Source organism: Lynx rufus, unplaced genomic scaffold (assembly GCF_022079265.1).
Source record: "Lynx rufus isolate CCGP_SWC_20201006 ecotype Redwood Valley unplaced genomic scaffold, mLynRuf1.p SCAF_10, whole genome shotgun sequence".
Lineage (NCBI taxonomy): Eukaryota > Metazoa > Chordata > Mammalia > Carnivora > Felidae > Lynx > Lynx rufus.
Window position 1 is genome coordinate 3834535 of NW_025814824.1, and position 18702 is coordinate 3853236.

General features: G+C 56.6%; 1 protein-coding gene across 3 annotated transcripts in view; it reads left to right on the plus strand.

The window, feature by feature from the left end:
• SYK (spleen associated tyrosine kinase) overlaps nucleotides 1-18702 on the plus strand; it is an 87674-nt gene that overhangs the window by 30648 nt on the left and 38324 nt on the right. For all 3 annotated transcript variants that reach the window (XM_047100975.1, XM_047100985.1, XM_047100994.1), the window contains exons 2-4: nucleotides 2938-3400; nucleotides 5454-5614; nucleotides 17477-17615. In XM_047100975.1, coding sequence (XP_046956931.1) covers nucleotides 2984-3400; nucleotides 5454-5614; nucleotides 17477-17615 — 717 coding nt within the window. In that variant the 5' untranslated portion in view covers nucleotides 2938-2983. The remainder of the gene's footprint in view (nucleotides 1-2937; nucleotides 3401-5453; nucleotides 5615-17476; nucleotides 17616-18702) is intronic.

An 18702-nucleotide genomic window follows, 5' to 3' on the forward strand; every position in this document is an offset into this window, starting at 1 on the left:
CAGGCCGAGGTCAGGGGGGCTTAGGGGGTCCGGTGTGGGCCGCCCAAAGGCCCTCTTTGTTTCTCAGTTTTGAGCTTTTGAATAAAGTGGTTTTGCACGTGTAGAGAAAGAACTGGGAACATTGAACTAGCAACCATTAGGTAGCGTTTCTTTTTTTTTTTTCTTTTTTTTAATGTTTATTTATTTTTGAGACAGAGAGAGACAGAGCATGAACGGGGGAGGGGCAGAGAGAGAGGGAGACATAGAATCGGAAGCAGGCTCCAGGCTCCGAGCCATCAGCCCAGAGCCCGACGCGGGGCTCGAACTCCCGGACCGCGAGATCGTGACCTGGCTGAAGTCGGACGCTTAACCGACTGCGCCCCCCAGGCGCCCCATTAGGTAGCGTTTCTAGGCACTGTTGAGAAAACTATCCTGATGGGCGTTAAACACAGTTTGAGCTACAGACTTTCCCTGGGGTCAGAAGAAAAGGCAGATTTAGCCTGGAAGCAGGTGCTGGGTGGTGGGGAGGGGGGCTGCGTCGATGGGCACACGGAGGAAGGTGCACGGCGGGAAGTCACCGCGGGTACCTGGTTCGGCGGCGGGAGCAGCCCGGACGAGGGCCGAGAGACGCACAGCCTTTGGGGTTTGCCAAGTGAGCCAGAGCTGGTGTCCGAAAAGCAGGGCCGAGAACAGCCGTGTGGCCGTGAGCTCATGGGGACGATGGCTGGAGCCAGGCAGCCTGTGTTGTGCAGAGGAGGTTGGAGATCAGGAGAAGGCCCTGGGTGGGTGGCGGGGGCGCAGGAACAGGGCATCACAGACACTGTTCATTCCGCAAATTAAATAGTCCGAGAATGTGCCCTAAGCTGTCCTTGCACGAGCCATCTCTGCTGTCAGAACCCCGCACCACCACCACCGGCCAAATGCGTCGACCCTGAGGTCCCCAGGCAGGGTCCCCTGTGGCAAATCACACCCCCAGAAAAAGGCTGCTCAGCCCAGGGGGCGGGAGACAGGGACTGCTAACGCTGAGCACAGCCAGGCCTCCAGGCCACCCCCTCTGCCTCTGAAAGCTGCAAGGAGCCACCTGCTGGGAGATGAATGTGTAGGACCCTCCCCTGGGGGACGGGCCAGCAGGTGCCTTGCCCCGTCCTGTCTTGTTCTGATTCCTTCCAAGGGCCCTACAGGCAGAGAGCCAGCACCCACGTCCACAGCAACAAATGACGAATTTTGAAAATGGTTGTTATGTTGTTGGGATTTAGGTAAATTACAAAGTGTTTGTTCACATTTAAAGTATGGTGCTTGAGGGGCACCCGGGGGCTCAGTCGGTTGGGCGTCCGACTCCAGCTCAGGTCATGATCTCACGGTTTGTGAGTTCGAGCCCCGCGTCGGGCTCTGTGCGGACAGCTCGGAGCCTGGAGCCTGCTTCGGATTCTGTGTCTCCCTCTCTCTCTGTCCCTCCCCAACTTGTGCTCTCTCTCTCTCTCTGTCAAAAATAAATAAACTTTAAAAAAAAATAGGAAAAGAAATAATTGCTTCCAAAAGACATCTTCCCAGAGGTGTTTTTTGTTCATGGCATCCTTAGACCACGTGCAACTGTAGGCTGTACGTAACAAAGCAAACTGTGGACGAAGAAAAACTGATCATTAACAGTCCAGTGCTGACGAGGAAGCCAGAAGACTATTTAACCCTTAAATTATAATAAAACTGATGTCTTTTGCGGGGCTCACTCAGGAGATTGGGCAACATCGCCTGGAGAAAATCGTTCCCTCCGTCAGGCGTGTATTCTTTTTTTTTTTTTTTAAGTTTATTTATTTTGTGGGGAGGGGCAGCGAGAGTGAGAGAGAGGATCCCACGCAGGCTCTGCGCTGTCAGCACAGAGCCTGATGAGGGGCTTGAACCCACAAACCGTGAGGTCACGACCCGAGCCGAAACCAAGAGTCAGGGGCTCTGCCCAACCGACTGAGCCCCCCAGGCACCCCAGGCAGTTATTCTGATGCTTTATCGCGACGTGTAGGAAAACCCATGGTGGAGAAGCTGTCTCCCATCATTGTGTGTGTGTGTGAGTGTGTGTGTGTGTGTGTGTGTGTGACTGTCTACACCTGAGTGCAACGTGCAGGGGCACGCGCTTTCCTCCCTGGATGTACGGATGGGGTCGCCTAGATAATTCTCCATGCGTGACAGGCCCTTTCGGTTAAAATACACACTGCTTTGGGTATCTGGGGATTGGCAACGCGTAGACCCTTCTTTTCTCGAGCATCCACTCCATTCCTGAAGTGCGTGTGTCTGTTCAGTGCCGCCTTGGTGACGGATGTCCTCGTCGAATGTGGAACCCGCACTGTTTCTTTAGTATCCTGGATTCTTTAGTGCCTGGATGTGGTCTGGAGAAGGACAGGGAGGGGACAGCGTGGCGTCCGAGGCCAGGGGCCCTGACAGGTTGTCTATCTTCATGCCCCAGGGCAGCGGCCGGCCCTCCCCCTGCCCAGGCCGAAGTCCCGTGAGCCGAGGTGCCTGCGGCCTTGGTGCTACGTGTGTGAATGTGGCTGCTCCTTGAGCCGAATGGTGTCCGTCTACCAGACGAGACGCAGTAGACCCAGCGCCCAGGTCTGCGTTGCACCGCGTGACTGTCATGACTGTCCCCGTCTGGAGAGGGTGCCGGGCCGGGCACCTGCGGGCCGTTGGGCCAGCGCCTGAGCCGTCTTGCAACGAGACTTCCCGTTGTAGCGTGTCCTTAGACTTCTCTGTCCCGACCGGAAGAGGAAGTTAGTGGGGTCACCTTTGTCCCGTGCTGTGTTTTGGGGCTCGGCGCCGAGAGGGCGCCTTTGGAAGGAGGACCCCCAGGCCCCTGGAGGGAAGAGCTCTTGGCCCCATCGGGAGGGCCTGGCCCGGGCTCCAGAGGGCCCGTGGTTCTGCAACCGTCCTTGCCGCTCGCGTCCTGACCGATGTCCCGTCTTCTCTTGCCAGGAGGACCCCCGCGTGCGCCCGCGGCCCGTGGAGGGGAGGCGCCGGCATGGCGGGGGGCGTGGCGGCCGACAACGCCAACCACCTGCCCTTCTTCTTTGGCAACATCACCCGGGAGGAGGCGGAGGACTACCTGGTACAGGGGGGCATGAGCGACGGGCTGTACCTGCTGCGCCAGAGCCGCAATTACCTGGGCGGCTTCGCGCTGTCCGTGGCACATGGGAGGAAGGCGCACCACTACACCATCGAGCGCGAGCTCAACGGCACGTACGCCATCGCGGGCGGCAGGGCTCACGGCAGCCCCGCCGAGCTGTGCCACTACCACTCCCAGGAGTGCGACGGCCTCGTCTGCCTCCTCAAGAAGCCCTTCCACCGGCCGCCCGGCGTGCAGCCCAAGACCGGCCCGTTCGAGGACCTGAAGGAGAGCCTCATCCGGGAGTACGTGAGGCAGACCTGGAACCTGCAGGTGAGCGCCCGCGCCCGGCCGCTGGGGGACAGCGCCCCTCGTCGGGGGGCACCCCGCCTGCCGGCGATGCCGGTCGCCGGTCACCGGCTCCCTCGGGGCCCCTCCAGACGGTCGCCGCGGCGTCAGCCGTGTGCGCGGACCTGACGGGGTCGCTCTGCGCCCACGGATGGGCTCCTGATTTTACGGCTCCGGGGGCTCCGTCGCAGAACGTTCCGGACGAGCAGAGCCGGAGCTCCAGCAGCCCGGGCTTGGCCCCTGTCGCCGGCTCCCACGCCCCGCAATTTACGTCCCCGGTGCCCTGGGGACGGGCACGTAATCCGCCAGTGACGTGCCCCTGCCCATCTCTCTCAGCCTCTAGGCGGGTGACCCTGAGCTCGTTGGTGTGGCCGCAGGGAAGGGTGCATGTGTGCAATTCACACGTAGCGACAGATTGTCATCCGGAAAGGCCCCAGGGGCTGGGACCGCCAGGTCCCAGCCTCACTGTCAACAGCACCCGATGTCAGGAGCCACCGGGCTGGTTGACGGTCTCCTGCTCGGCCCCGTGCGTTCGGCCCTTTCTCTCTCGTTCCCCGGATGTGCGCGTCCTGCATTGGGGGTCCCGTCCCCTGCACACGGACGTGTGCGGCACGGCCTTTCTGAGGGTCGTGTGCAGTGACTGCTTTCTGCCCTTGAATACAACCTGCGCCAAAGTCACCTTGCACGCAGGGAGCAGTACTCTGTGTGCGGTCGTTGTCATGAGCGTGGAGTGGACGTGCCCCAGGCCATCTGATTTCCTTTTTTTTTTTGCAAAGTCAGATGCAGCAGATCTGTGGACTGGTCATTCAGGCACAGTAACACGAACCTTGTCAGACGTACATTTCTAGGGTTTTGACCAACACCCCGCACCGTGTGGGTCCCACCCCAGTCAGGGTCTGCTGCCCCCCCCCGGCCGGCCCCCAGCAGCCCCCCACCAGCCATCTGTCCCACAGTGTAGCCTTTTCCAGAATATCACGTGTGAGGGGACTCACGCAGCCGGCACCCTTTCGGGCCGCCTTCTTCCTGCGCCCAGACCTCGACTGGCGGTGTTTGGGACGCCGCTGCGGGATGCACCCTCTCACGCAGAGCTGCTGGTTCTCAGGCCGTCTGTGCAGTCTGACCCACTTTGCATCTCAGCTCCCGCCTATCTTCCCGCCTCCCTTCCACCCCCTAGTTTGGGTTCATTGTATATATTTTTTTAATTTTTTTAATGTTTATTTTTGAGAGAGAGAGAGAGAGAGAGAGAGAGCGCGCGCAGGGGAGGGGCAAAGAGAGAGAGAGAGGGAGACACAGAATCGGAAGTAGGCTCTAGGCTCCGAGCTATCAGCACAGAGCCCCACTTGGGGCTCGAACTCACGGACTGCGAGATCCTGACCTGAGCCCAAGGCAGACGCTTAACCGACTGAGCCACCCAGGCGCCCCTGGGTTCATTATACTGTTATTTTTACTTTTTCTGGTCTTCTTTCTAACTTCCAATAATCCACGCTGGGGTCTTCGTTTACGGCTGCGGAGAATACCTCTCCCCCGCCCACTGGGCACGGTGGGGAAGGGAACCCACCCAGCCGTCGGCCCCCTCCCGTTTTTGTTTTCCGCTGTTGTCATGGTCCCACGCCCTGTGGGTCCTCCACGCCCTGTGGCCACATGTCCTGCAGGTACAGACAGAGAGTGAGAGCTCAGAGGAGACAGGAAAACCACGTCCCAGGGCTTCTGAGGTGTCGGGCAGGGCCGGGCTGTGACGCAGAACCACGGGGTCAGCGCTGGGCTGCGATCCATGGAGGGCAGGAGGCCTGTCCTCTGCACCTCACGGATGATGCCGGACGGTTTCTGAAGCCCCATCCGGCTTTAAAAGGCCACCCTCTAAAATCTGCGTTGTCACTTACATACTTGAAGGTATTTAATTCCTATACAAGGATCTTACTGGTTTTATGTGGTGAATGAACGAATGACCACGTCAGAACTTAAGACGGATCGGAGATGATCTCTGACACTCTTACATGTTTTTACTCAGTACCTCTCTGCCCCCTTTTCCTCGCGGCAGGGCCAGGCTCTGGAGCAGGCCATTATCAGCCAGAAACCACAGCTGGAGAAGCTGATCGCCACCACGGCCCACGAGAAAATGCCCTGGTTCCACGGCAAAATCTCACGGGTCGAATCGGAGCAGATTGTCCTGATCGGATCCAAGACAAATGGAAAATTTTTGTAAGTACGGTCTTCTTTCCCGTCACCTCCTACCGACGGGCCCGCTTGGGCTGTTGGGGTAACTTGGCTTCCCCCTTCCTGGAGCCCACGTGGCTCCGGGGAGGGCTCACACACCGTCACAGGGCACCACCCACGCGGCCCGCCGTGAAGACGTTCCCAGACAGAGATGCCGCTCGTAACCCAGCATTTGTCACCCAGTCCGAGCCCAAAGTGAACACTCTTCTCGGGCACAGGGGTACGTGAGTTAGAGAAATGGTATCAGCCACAGAGCTTGCTTTAGGTGCCAGGATAGGGCGCGTGACGATCGTGGGCGTCCATCTGAAATAAAAACACCGTGTTCGTTCACTCAGTGCCCCAAGGTCTCAGACTTGACGTCTCTCTTTCCTTGGAACTACATGACGCCACTGAGGCAGATAATCGAAGAGAATTTGCCGGGAGTTTGAACGGTTTCCTTGTTAACCTTAGCGACCGATGGGCCTCAATACTCGGGATCCTGGAGACTCAGGCCACCTTGGGGCGGGGTCAGGGGTCAAGGACAGCACCGCGCTGTCTTGGGCAGGTGTCGGCCTTATTCCCAGAGGAGCTGTGGCCGGGGACGTGCCCACCGGTTTGTCACTGCTCAGGTGCTAAGCGGGTGCCTCAGGGGACAGTCATTCGGTCTCACCTTGGACCCTTAGAGATGGCACTTGGCCCCGTGGTCAGGCACGTGCACTCACTCACACCCAGGTGGCTTTTAACTGTTCCTAGAACTAGGAGTGTTTTTGCTGAGTATACATCTATTAAGAATTTTTTATTCAGATTTTACCATAATAGCTCTTATTTGAAAAACGATCTTAAACGCAAAACTCTTCTTTGAAAAGTGATTCTGAAAACAAGAGCGGGGTAGCCCAGGTCGGCACGCAGCGGGTGCTGGAATGCTGATTTAGCAGCCTCCGTAGCAGCGTCCAGCAGAAATCGTGTGCGGGAGATATTTGTTCCTCGGGTGGCCCCTGTCAGCTCATTTCCCCCTGAGGTTTGGACTTTTACCGTCTTCTTCGGAATCATTTCCAGCACAAATGTCTGGGCCCGCATGAAGTCAGCCCCGAGTGATGTAATCCAAAGAATCCAAAGAGTGAACGAGGCCTCTCTCCTCGCGGGTCCAGCACCTGATCCCAGGCTCGCTGGAAAACAGCTGTGGTCAGAGACGGTGGCCTGCTCCCCGCTCAGACGAGGGGCCCTGCCCTGGGACAGCCGAGGGCCCAGCCAGCTGCCGGTCCCTTCCACAGGGGTCTTCTCCTGCCTCGTCCAGGTTTTCCTATAGAATGTCTTTCCTGCTGCCTTCCAGTCATTTCAGTTGACTTACCTCCCGCGAACCAGCATTCACTAGAATCCGTAGCTGTGGAGGCACTGAATGCCGACGCCACTCGGCACGTTAGAGAGGAGGTGTGAGCACCCCACCGTCTGCCTCCTGGGCCACACATCTCAGTGGGAGAAACAGGCACCGAACCGTAGAACAGGAGCCGTGGGACAGGTGGCTGTGCAGAAGGAAAGGGACAGAGCACGGGTGTGGGTGCCCTGGGCGGGTGGACGTGTGCCGCAGGGCCGGGCCTGGGAGGACTGGCGGGCGCTAGAAGGGGGGCGCTGTCCACCTTCAGGAGGGTGTCAGGGCGGGTTCAGCTCAGGTTCGGTGGGACCCGTCTGGCTGGGTGTAGAAAAGAGACCATGCAGAGATACAGGAGTACGGACACTCAGAGGCCACACTGTGTGGTTCGTGTGTGCTTGAACCCAAGTGCGGTGTTCGTTATTCTCCAGACGTCAGGGCTTTTGCGTTCTGGTGCCTGAACGCAGGAACCCTGTGGATGCTTGTTGGACACAGGGACGTGGGTGCTGGTGCGTGGCCCTGCCCCGTGGCTCTGTGCTGTGCTCTGTGCACCCTGGTCAGGGCCGGGGCTCTGTGTCTCTTCTGGGCACACGTGCCCTTCTCGTGAGCACGGTTCCTCTGTGTCCGCTGGGGACCATGGCACGTGTTTCCGTGAGGCGGAAGGCGGGATTTCAGGATGGACACTGCCGCGTCTGTCACCCTTCTGTTCCCCCGATGTTTACGGTTCCTTGTCCGGCCTCGTCTCGCTGCCGGACTTGCCCCACGCGGGGCTGGCCTTCTGGCTCTGCGTTGCTGCTGTCCTACACGGGTCTGTTCCCAGCCCTTCTAGGACACGGTCTGGCTCCAGTCAGCAGCCTGCCGGGTGCTCCCCACACCCCCACCCCCTCCGCACGGCCTCGCTCGGGGCACTTGCTTCCTTCATGACCCCGTCTTTGACCCCAAGGGCAGCCTACCCTCCCTGGGACCTCCCGGCAGCACCTGGTGGAATTGACAAGAGTCTAAGAGGCTCTCAGATCCAGAAACAGAACGTAATTTTTGTGGCTCTTAATAATGGGCATCATGAACTTGATTTAAGATAAGTTGGAGCATGTCAGTGTGCTGTGTAATGCCTAGCGCTTGGTAGGAGGGTAATAAATACAGATCTCCTCTACTTATGATGAGGTTATGTCCCGATAAACCCTTCATAGGTGGAAAATACAGTAAGTCGAAAATGCATTTAATATACCTATGCTACTGAACAGACACCATAGCTGGGCCTCGCCCGCCGTGGGTGCACTCAGAACACATAACGTAAACATACCGTTGGGCTAAGTCATCGACCGAAGCCGATCTGATAGTCAAGTGTTGGCAGTCTGGTGTGGTCTCTGGAGCACTGGGCCGAAGGGGACACACAGAACCTATCAACGTTGTCAGTGCTGAACGCGTCGTTCGCCATCTCGACGGCGTGGATGCCTGGGGGCCGTGGCGCCCTCCCCAGCATCACAGAGAGAACCCTGCCTCACATCCCCAGCCCGGGAAGAGATGCACCTTCAAACTCTGAAGTATGGTTTCTACCGGATTACTGTCACTCTGTGTCCATCGTAAAGCTGAAAACTCACAAGTGGAACCATCGCGCCTTGGGGACTGCGCGTACAAGCTGATTTTGAGTCTTGAACGGCCACAGGCAGCAGGGGCCAAGGGGCACCTGTGGGAAATCCCGAATGCTTGCAGTTTCCGCTTAAGTAATAACATGGAGAGTCAAATGGGGAAGTGAGAGAGTTCATTCTAGAACCTCCGATTTACATGACGGTTCAACGTGGCCAGACCCCTCTCCTGGGAAAACACATGCCCTGTGCCACCCCTAGAAAACACGGAGGAAGAGGCAGAAGTGTTTCGAAAAGGCCTACATGAGGTCGTGAATCTTTGCCATGACGGTTTAAGATGCAGAAGTTAAATCCCGGGAACTGCTAACCACCAAGAGAGGCCGCATCTGGGGGACACTGGCCAACTCAGATCCAGTTTTCTCTCCTCACGAATGACAGTGGGAAGTCCATTTGTGGGGGCGGAATACTTGAGCCAGAAGGGACCTCACTCCCATGAGTGTAGGTCCTTGGTTTTCAAAGGGGGACTGAGGCACGAGGGAGCCTACCCCAGGTGGTCAGGTGAGTGGGAGTTGAGAGCGAGGCTCCAGGGTCCTGATGGCTCTGGGCTGAGAGTCCAGGGTCCCCACCACCAGCAGCTGCGTCCTAACCCCACGCTCTCCGTGCAAGGCATGGCTCCAGGGCGCGTCCGCGGGAAATGTCAGCCTTTCCCCTGTCCTGTGTCCTGTCCACACAGCCTTCCCGGGACCACGCGGGTCTCGAGGGTGGACCATGACGGGATTGGTGCCCTTTTAGGAAAAGGAGACTGGAGTTCTCTGTGCATGCACACATAAGGGCAAGGCCATGTGAGCACCCAGCCACGGTCCTGCGATTTGGGGGTCAGGGCTCTGCCTTCTGGGGACACCAGAGACCAAGGGCTTCGCGAGGGTGTTGTCCATCAGCTCTCTGAAACCTCACGTGATGACAAGGTTTGCCGTTTTGAGAAATTAGTCACAGCCCAGGTCTCCCTGAAAAATGAATTTGTTCGAAAAGGTAAACAAAACTTCTTCTGCAAAATTTGTGTCCCCCCTTCCCCCAAAGGAAGGACCCAGGATTGGTGGGGTCCAAAGCATATTCGGTTCGAAGATCTTCTTTTTATTTTTTTTTTGAGTTTTTTTTTTTTTTAATGTTTATTTATTGGTGAGAGACAGAGAGAGACAGAGCATGAGTCGGGGAGGGGCAGAGACAGAGGGAGACACAGAATCCAAAGCAGGCTCCAGGCTCCGAGCTGTCAGCGCAGGGCCCGACGCGGGACTCGAACTCACGAACGCGAGATCATGACCCGAGCCGAAGTCAGACACTTAACCAACTGAGCCACCCGGGCGCCCCTGGAGATCCTTGTTTAAAAAAAAAATACAAAATCTATTTTTAGAATAAGAAAAAAATTGCAATAAATTACACTTTTCAAAGAGGGAAATACAGTAAACATACAAAAGTTAGAAAACCGTAACGTAACTTTTTACTCAACTGCCTGACACATCTCAATAGTGCCTTTTATTTTCTACATTTTTTCAACTGTGCAATGCTTGATCGCCTCCTCCGTGGACAATAGTTTAGTAATATTATTTCCCACGTGTGGAAAAAAGAAAAAACGCAGTCCTTCCTCTGGGTTTACAACTCATTATTAGTAAGGCACGCACATTTTCGGGATCATTGCCCACTTTGGAAAAAGGACGTTGGAATGGAGGAAGCGTGCTCTTCTCTGGTCATGGTTAAGTGTCGTTTATACATCGTACAAAACCCTGAAGCTGTGCGGTCACATTGCTGGGCCCTGCTTGGGCTGGATGGGCCCCAGCTCGTGGTCCAGGCAGCACGGAGCCCGGGCACCCGCACGCGTCCCCCAAGTACACATCACAGGGGCCCAGATGTAACGTGCGACGCCCTTCGTTTCATCACGTAAAGCATCTTAGAAAGAAAACACTCCAAAAGTTCCATTTCCCGCAAAAGGAGAAAAGTAGAATTCTCGCTTTCCTTGTGTTTAGTAGGCGGGTAAATATTTGATCATTTGTGGCTTAAAGTCCTTTTAGTTCTTACAGAGCCGAGAGCAACTTGAAGGCGACCTTTAAAATACACAGATGAGGGGCGCCGGGGTGGCTCAGTCGGTTGGGCATCCGGCTTCAGCTCAGGTCATGATCTCACAGTTCATGGGTTTGACCCCCCTGTGGGGCTCTGTGCCGCCAGCTCGGAGCCTGGAACCTGCTTCGGATTCTGTGTCTCTCTCTCTCTGTCTCAAAAATAAACACTGACAAAAATCTTTAAATAAATAAAATGCACAGATGGTGGCTCCCTAAATAGTTGAATTAATGTTACAAAGAACAAGTAATATTTCAGATTTGTCAGGGGACTCAGCAAGCCAGGAAATCACCACTGCATTTAGAAGCATGCTGTTCAGAAAGAAGCTACGGAAATCGTCATCCTTGCACCAGAATGTTCCTGCATTCCGCCAGGTACGTGCCAGGCACTGTGACAGGGGCCATGGAGACTGACCAACAAGACTGATTCCGGCCCCGCCCTCGCCACGACATCCGAAGATGTCACACTGAGAAAGACGGACATGCCGCAAAGGGTGTGGGGCTCCATCGGTCACGGTCGCCCCGTGTAACCGAATGGCGCTGCTGACACCCAGTATGTTCTTTATTTTATTTCTGTGCACCTGTCCATTGCGCCTCAGTCGCACCTGTTCTGAACGCCGTTAGTGCAGGGATGGCCCGCCCCCATCGTCACGGGTGCAGCGCTCACAGCAGGGTCTCAGCAAGCCCCGTCCTCCTGGGGAAAGGGACATTGAAAAGTGCCCTGAACAGTGAGGAGAAGGGAGTTAGGGCAGAAAGGGAAAAAACTGCAGAGTCTCAACACTGTGACCTGGGCGTGGCCTGGCCCAGAGCAGAGACTGGAGTGACAGCCAGTCAGACAAGGAGCCCCTCCTGATCCAAAGGGGGGCCTCTGAGCAGGTGCAGAGTAGAGGTGCGGCTTGCCCTGTCCAGCCCCCTCAGAACCACTGATCCCCCTAAGTGCGTCACATCTGAAATTCAGGTGGCCCCTGACAGTCCTCCCCTGTCCCCTCCAAGGAGAAACACACACTTTACTCAGAATCATCCTCATGTTACCAGCTACTTCCAGGTAGAGTGTGATGCTTCCGTTATTTTCTCCCTTCCCTTCCCTCCCCCCCATATCCTCCCATCACACCCTTCCCATCCTGCTTGTCCCTCCCTTAGGCACACACGCATGCCCCCTCGTGCCTCTCACGTTCACGGCTCTGTGGGAGTCCCTGCAGAGAAAGCAGTCAGCAACGTGCATAGAGGGTCCAGCGAAGGCTCACCGCATTCTGTGCACAACTGGGAACGAGGAGGTTCAGTGACAGTGGCCGTCTGAAGAAGAGACTTGCGTCCAGCCAGAATCGGGTGTGCAGCTCAGAGCTGAGTGGCCTTTGTCTAGTACGGACCCAAGCTTGGGGATACCAGATGGCGGGCCTGTCGCCCTTGAATATTAGATGATACCTTGACCAGTGCTGTGCAGTCTCCCAGCGAGGTGGAGGCCTCGCTTTGGAAATAGGAATCAGTGATGCTTTTATTGTTTTTTTTACATTTTTTTAATGTTTATTTATTTTTGAGAGAGAGAGAGAGACAGAGCACGAGGAGGCCAGGGGCAGGAAGGGAGGGAGGACACAGGATCCCAAGCAGGATCCAGGCTCTGAGCTGTCAGCTCGAACCCATGAACCGCGAGATCATGACCTGAGCCAAAGCTGGACGTTTAACCGACTGAGCCACCCGGATGCCCCATTAGTGATGCTTTTCAATGCAATTACGACTCATTGACATTCAAGAAATATACAGTCACAATATGGCACGTTCGTCAGAGACACTGAGATGGCTTATAAGGGTGCACGCTTGTATTCCCTGTGAACAAGGAACAAATGTGATTTAATTCGCCTCTCTGGCCTCAGATTGCTCAATGACACAACGGGGAAGGAAACTGATGTTTTGTCTGAGTTGTTACGGAGACGAACAAGGTACCGTGCACGGAGTTAAGCCTAGGTGGTCGCCATGTGTCTGCTCCCTACAACCATGGAGTCTTTTCTTCCATCAGTTCTGGAAAATATTCAGCCAGTTTTTCCTCAACTGCTACCCTCTTTCTTTCTTACCATTCATTCCTTCAGAGGCTCCTGTTAAACATCTCATAGACCTTCTGAATTCATCCTGTGTATCGTTTCTCACGTTCTATCGTCTTTTCTCCATGTGTTGGCCTGTGTAATGTCTTTGTGTCCATCCTTCCAGTTCACTAAATGGCACTTCATGTGTCTAATCTGCTTTTAAACTGGACCACTGTTTTTCCCCCCCACCAATGACATTTTTTTTTTTTTTTTAATTTCTAGCAGTTCTCTTTGTTGCGGTGGTGGTTTCTCTAACATTCCTGGGCATGTGTAGAGTATTTGATTGCTTGGTCATATTTGCAATTCCATATTTTTTATTCTTTATTTTTAGAGAGAGAAAGAGAGCGAGAGTGGGGAGGGGCAAGAGGGAGAGAGAGAGAGAATCTCAAGCAGGCTCCACCGTGAGTGCCGAGCCTGATGCGGGACTCAAGTCTCACAACCCTGAGATCATTACCTGAGCTGAAATCAAGAATGGGACGCGCAACGGACCGAGCCCCCCGGGCGCCCCACGATTGCCCCTCTTGTTTCCTTGAACACTTCGTACACAGGGAGCTCAACCTTCCAGTGATCGGTGACTCCAATATGAAAGTCCTTAAGAGTTCAAACCTCTGTGTCCTCCGCTCTCCTTCCCTCCCTGCCCTCGATCTCCTAACTCATGTTTCCTTATGTCTTCATGATCTTTTCGAGCTCAGTTTGATCGCCGTGCACCTGTGGGAATCCTGAGCCTTCTGTGTTGGGACTGCTGTCTCCTAGAGCCTGGGAGGATCTCTTCTTCGGGTCCGGTGGCCCCGCTGCCCTGTCCGCGGCAGGGCCATACTCCTATTCGCCCTTACACCAAACCCACATTTTTGTTGTCGCTCTTAGTATTTACTGCCCCCTTTCCCCAGCTCAAGCTGCACCTCCCTTCTTGTTGTATACTTAAGTTTGAAAAGCAGGGTGTGGGTTTAGGAAAGCCCTTGCCCTTGTCCGCTGATGAGTGAGATCGGGTGTGGCTGGCCCCCAGCCCCACATGCTGCAGTGACCGTCCGGTGCCCCCATCAGCGGTCAAGGGACACCACGTTGTTTGACACGTGTGGCTCTGTGGGTCCGGGTCAGCGTCGCGGCACAGCCTGTCTAAAGTAAATGTTCAAGGGGCTGTGGGCTGATGGCAGTAGCAGCCCGTTGATCCGACCAAGGCGCCCGTGAAGCTGAAAGGAGGGGCATGACCCGGTTCCACGGGCCGGGGGAGAGACGGAGGCGTCAGATGCGGACCCGCGTTCCGTGCCGGTCCTGCTTTGCAGGGAGCGTACATGTGCCTCCTTTCGCTATGATGCAAGGCGACGGTGCCCGGAAGGTGCATTTCCGTGCGTCTCTCTCGGACCGGGAGAGAGCCCTCCAGCTCTCCTCTTCCGTGGACGGTTGGCCTGAGGTCCCGCCCAGCACATCACTACCCTGGATGGGAGGGGCGAGCCCTCCCGGTCCGTCCGGACAGCCCGCCCCAGCCACGGCCATCGTCGGGCACACACGGCCACCCCGGCCCTCCTCCCCTCCAGCCAGCCACGCTCTGTGGCTCTGTGGCCACGCAGGAGGCTGTGCCCTGCTGTCCTGTCTGCCGCAGACATGGCACAACGTGTCAGGACCTGGGTGGCAGAGAGGGGGGTGGTCCTCCCCTCCCTGCCACTGCCTGGGCATTACCAGCACGCATCCTCTCCGATCTAGGAGGCGTCGGAGGGTGGACGAGGGGGCAGCTGCTCCAGGCCTCCCCCCCCCCCCCCCGCCACCCCTCCTGGGCCAAGGGCTTCGGCATCTGGGAGGGGCAAGGCCAGCCCAGCCCAGAGCCTGAGACACGCAGCCTGGGAGGCAGGGGGCTCTCCTGCCCTCTGCTGCCCTCCGACCATGGAGAGTTGCCGTGCGACAGCTTTGCGGCCCGGCTACAGTTCCCAGCACCGTGATAGCAAAACACAAACGTGTCGTCGGCTTGCTTCTTCCAAGAGACCCACAGGGGAAGAGACATTCTGGGGCTTCCGTGAACGTGCCTGAGGCTGGCTGGCCCCTAGCGCAGGAGAGGAGCTGGGAGCTGAGCCTTTGCTCCCCTTCTTTGCGGGGGAGGGGTCAGTGCCACGAACCTGGTGGGGGTGCTGGGGCAGAGCGAGCTTTCTGGGGGAGCAGGAGGGGCCGCTCCGGCTTCCAAACCAGTTTTCCGCGTGTGTTAGATTAAAAATAGCCCAGCCCAGGATCTGCCTGAAGCCAGCAGATGCCTCACAGCTGCCGGCCGTTAGCGTCACCGGGCCTCTGGTCCTCGCCACCTACAGAAGTTGGGCCTGTGGGTTTCCTTCTCTGCCCTCGTTTCCTGCCAGCTGCCATGGGGGGGCCTGTCAAGCAGCTTGTCTGCTGCCCGGCTGGCTGTCGCTGCCGGGATCCCCGTGAGCTGGCCACAGGCCGCCTGGCTGGAGCTCCGGGACAGAGGGGCTCTGCTTCAGGACCTGTGCCCTGGGGCTGGGGGTGGGGGGGCTTGCCGATAGGGGGTGGGAGGGGGCCGAAGGAGGTGTGTGCTTTTGCAGAAATCCCTTGTCCAAAAGCAAGACCCGCCGTATCTCCTCCTTGCGCCGGATCTCTCTTTATACTGTTTTTCTCACGAAACAGAAAACGCACGAATGAGTGCATCGCCGTGTTGAGGTGCAGATCCGTGAATACTCACAAAGCAAACACCGCCAGGGGAGAGAAGGAAAACCAATGTGGCGGGGGGCCCGCCCCGCTCACAGCTCGAGGACACCACTTCCTGGATTCTGGTGTCCGACGTACCCTCAATTTTTTTTCTTTTCTTCTTCGGTTTTATCACCTAGGATCTAGGTGTGCACCTCTAAACAAACCATTTGCTCTTGCTGTTTGGGAACCCGTGCACAAGGAATCGTGGCGTGTGTTTTATGCTCCTGGGAGTCCCCTGTGGTCTGTGTCATTGCCATTCGGCCGTCGGATTGTTCTGCGATGTCGCGTTGTGCGAATACCCCAGAGTTTACGTGCTCGTTCTGTCTGCTGTCAGTGGACCTGTATTTAGGTTGTTTACGGTTTGAGACAATCACAGGTAAAGCTGCTGTAAACACACCCGCATACTTTCCGGGCACAGGGGGCGTCAGTTTTTTTTACCTAGGAGTGTGGATCTCTGCTTCCCAAGGACTGAACAGGTTTGAGATCCATAGAGAGTTCCAAGCTGTCTCCCAAAAGTAGATGATCAGAATCATACTCTGCCCAGCAGCATGGAGGGGCACCTGCTACCCTGTTCTTAGGCAGCACTTGGTATTATCAGCCTTTCTCATTTTGGCCAGTCTGAAGGGTGCCCAGGGGTGTTTCCACCGTGGTCTTACTCTGCGTTTCCCGGATTATTCTGGTCCCACCATCCCCCCTGGGCAATCTGCCATCCCCCGTCTCAATTTTAACAAGAAAATTTCAATCCGGGCATCGGGCAAGATGGAGTGCTGGAATTTAGGCACGAATTCAGAAAACCAGAGTTTGGATCCCTTTTCTTGCTTCCAGGACCCTGAGGTCAAAGATCTAAAAGGCTGTAAGTCAAGGAGAGTGCTCTTTTGGAACAGCCCATGGACGTTGTCCTCCCGCGGTCCCCTTTGGTCTGCGCGTGTGTCAATTTCTCACGCTCAGGGTTCATTTCACCGAGTTCTTCATCCCTCCAAACCACCCTTTTTGCTGGCCGCGGGTGCTTATGGAGTAAAATATGAGCAGTCCCGCATTCCACATTATAAAAGAGCTTCTTATAAAGAAGACTCCGTTCTCCTCCCGTATGAAAATAGGTCTTACCCCTCCTGTGTGGTTGTTTTTTGTTTTGACAATGACGAACAGGCCTTAGCCGGCCGCGGGGCTGTGAAGACAGGTTCACGCCTGGGGTGCTGGTGGCGTGGTTGGGTTGGGAGGAAGGAGCTGTTCTGAAGGTGCAGAAGGTTTCAGAAGGGGGGTCTGGGTGTGTCCCCGAACCCGCACCAGCTGCCCGGAGCAGCGGGGTGTGGAGGCCGCCCGGCCAACATGCACAACCAACTGTGACTCGGTGAGAAATGTATTCTTAGAGCAAACGTCCAGCCCCACCCGGCACACAGCTCGGCCGTCTGTGTCCACTTACCTTTGGGGATGAGTCCACAGGCGGGAGAGGGCGACCACACGTGTTTCCAACGCCCGTCTCGGGGGCGTGACCTCTTGCAACCGGAAGGAGGTGTCCGAAATTTTCCCAAAGCACGGAAATCCCACGCAGCGTGGCACAGTCACTCGAGCTCTTCCCAAAATACGGTGCCCTGGGGCACGCTGCAAAACGTTTTGGGGGCTTAGTTTCCTCATTGTGGAAAATGCCAGGGCCCCAAAGGCCCTGGGAAGAGGGGGCCCTCGCCCCCTCCATCTGTGGTCGGGAAGTTTCCGACGTGAGATGCTTCCCAGGCACGTCCACGCTGCACCCGGGGCTGGGCAGGCCGGCGGTGCTGCGGCTTCTGGGGCTGTGCCCCAGACGCAGACCTCGGGGAAGAGAGGCCAGCGCAGAGACTCTCCCTGTGCCGTGGGTGCCCTGTGCTGGTGGCCTGCCTGGGCAGCTCCCCCAGGTGGACGGAGACTCGCCCACAGAACCCGGGCTCCCCCTGCTGCCCACCCAAGGGTCCGGCCGGGCCTCTCTATGCACGGGGGGCCAAGCCCCGGAGCCCAGGTCGGGCACTGCGGGCGGCACATGGGGCAGGTGTGGGTTTGACGCGCCGCCTCCTGTCTTGCAGGATCCGGGACAGGAACGACAACGGGTCTTACGCCCTGTGCCTGCTGCACGAGGGGAAGGTACTGCACTACCGCATCGATAAGGACAAAACGGGGAAGCTCTCCATCCCCGACGGGAAGAAGTTCGACACGCTCTGGCAGGTACGGGCCGTCCTCACGAGGGAGAAAGCCCACCTGGGTCCCCGTAGGGGCTCCTTTCAACCCTCAGGTGCCCGGAAGCCCGGGCCACGGGTGGGGATGTCAGGTGCATGAGGCTCTGGAATCCAGAAGTTCTGGGCACCATGGAGGGCCCCCCTGCCCCCGCCGGCCACCCCGGAGAGCTGTGCTCAGAGGTGAACAGGAGGCCATGCCTTGGGGACTGGGAGCACTTCTCGCTCTATATAAAGCATCGGGTGCTTGCTCGCTGCAGAAGGAAGCTCTGGAAACGAAGGAGACTCAGAAAGGGCAGCGCTCCCTGGGTGATTCAGGATTTTTCAGCTCTGGTCTGAAAAGGGATTCTTTTTCACCCAACCTCTAGTAAACCCCAATATGGCTCATAATTCGGGAGACACACAGGGACCAAGGAGCAGGGAATCGATGCCATCACACTTTCCGGCGGGCGGAGGTGGGAACACACTGCTTGTTTTCATTTCCATCACAGCGACACGTGGCCATGGCCATGGCCGTGGCCGTGCTGCACACATCACTTCATCCAGGCACCTATAATCTCTTGGGTCCAGCAGCAGAGAAACCCCAGGGACTCTGCTGGCCCGAGTGGCCACCACACGGAGCTTTCGTGGGTGAGGAACGCAATGAGGGTTGTGTCCACGCGCCCACACCCCAAACCTCACCGGTGCCGATAGCAGGAAAGGGCTCCACTCAAAATCCATCTGTTTGAAAACCGGCAGAAAGGATTCTCATCCCTTGAAAGCACAGTAACCACCACCTGATGTATTCTGGTTCCTAATGCTGTGGCTGGAAAAGAAATACCTCTTTTCTGAATGCCGGGTGTTTGGGTATTTATTCACATCGGTCGTAACACTGGCATCGTCCGCCGTGTGGCTCGTTAGTGACCACGGGGTCTGCTTTAACTCACCAGCACCAGTTTGAGAGAGCGTTCAGCCTACCAGATACGAGTGCCCAATGCAGCTCAGAGATGAGTAGGGGACGTTGCTGGTGGGTATTAATTCCCACCAGCGTTTCTCACCTCCTACAAGAATTGTGGATGGTGTGCACATAAGGGCCCCGG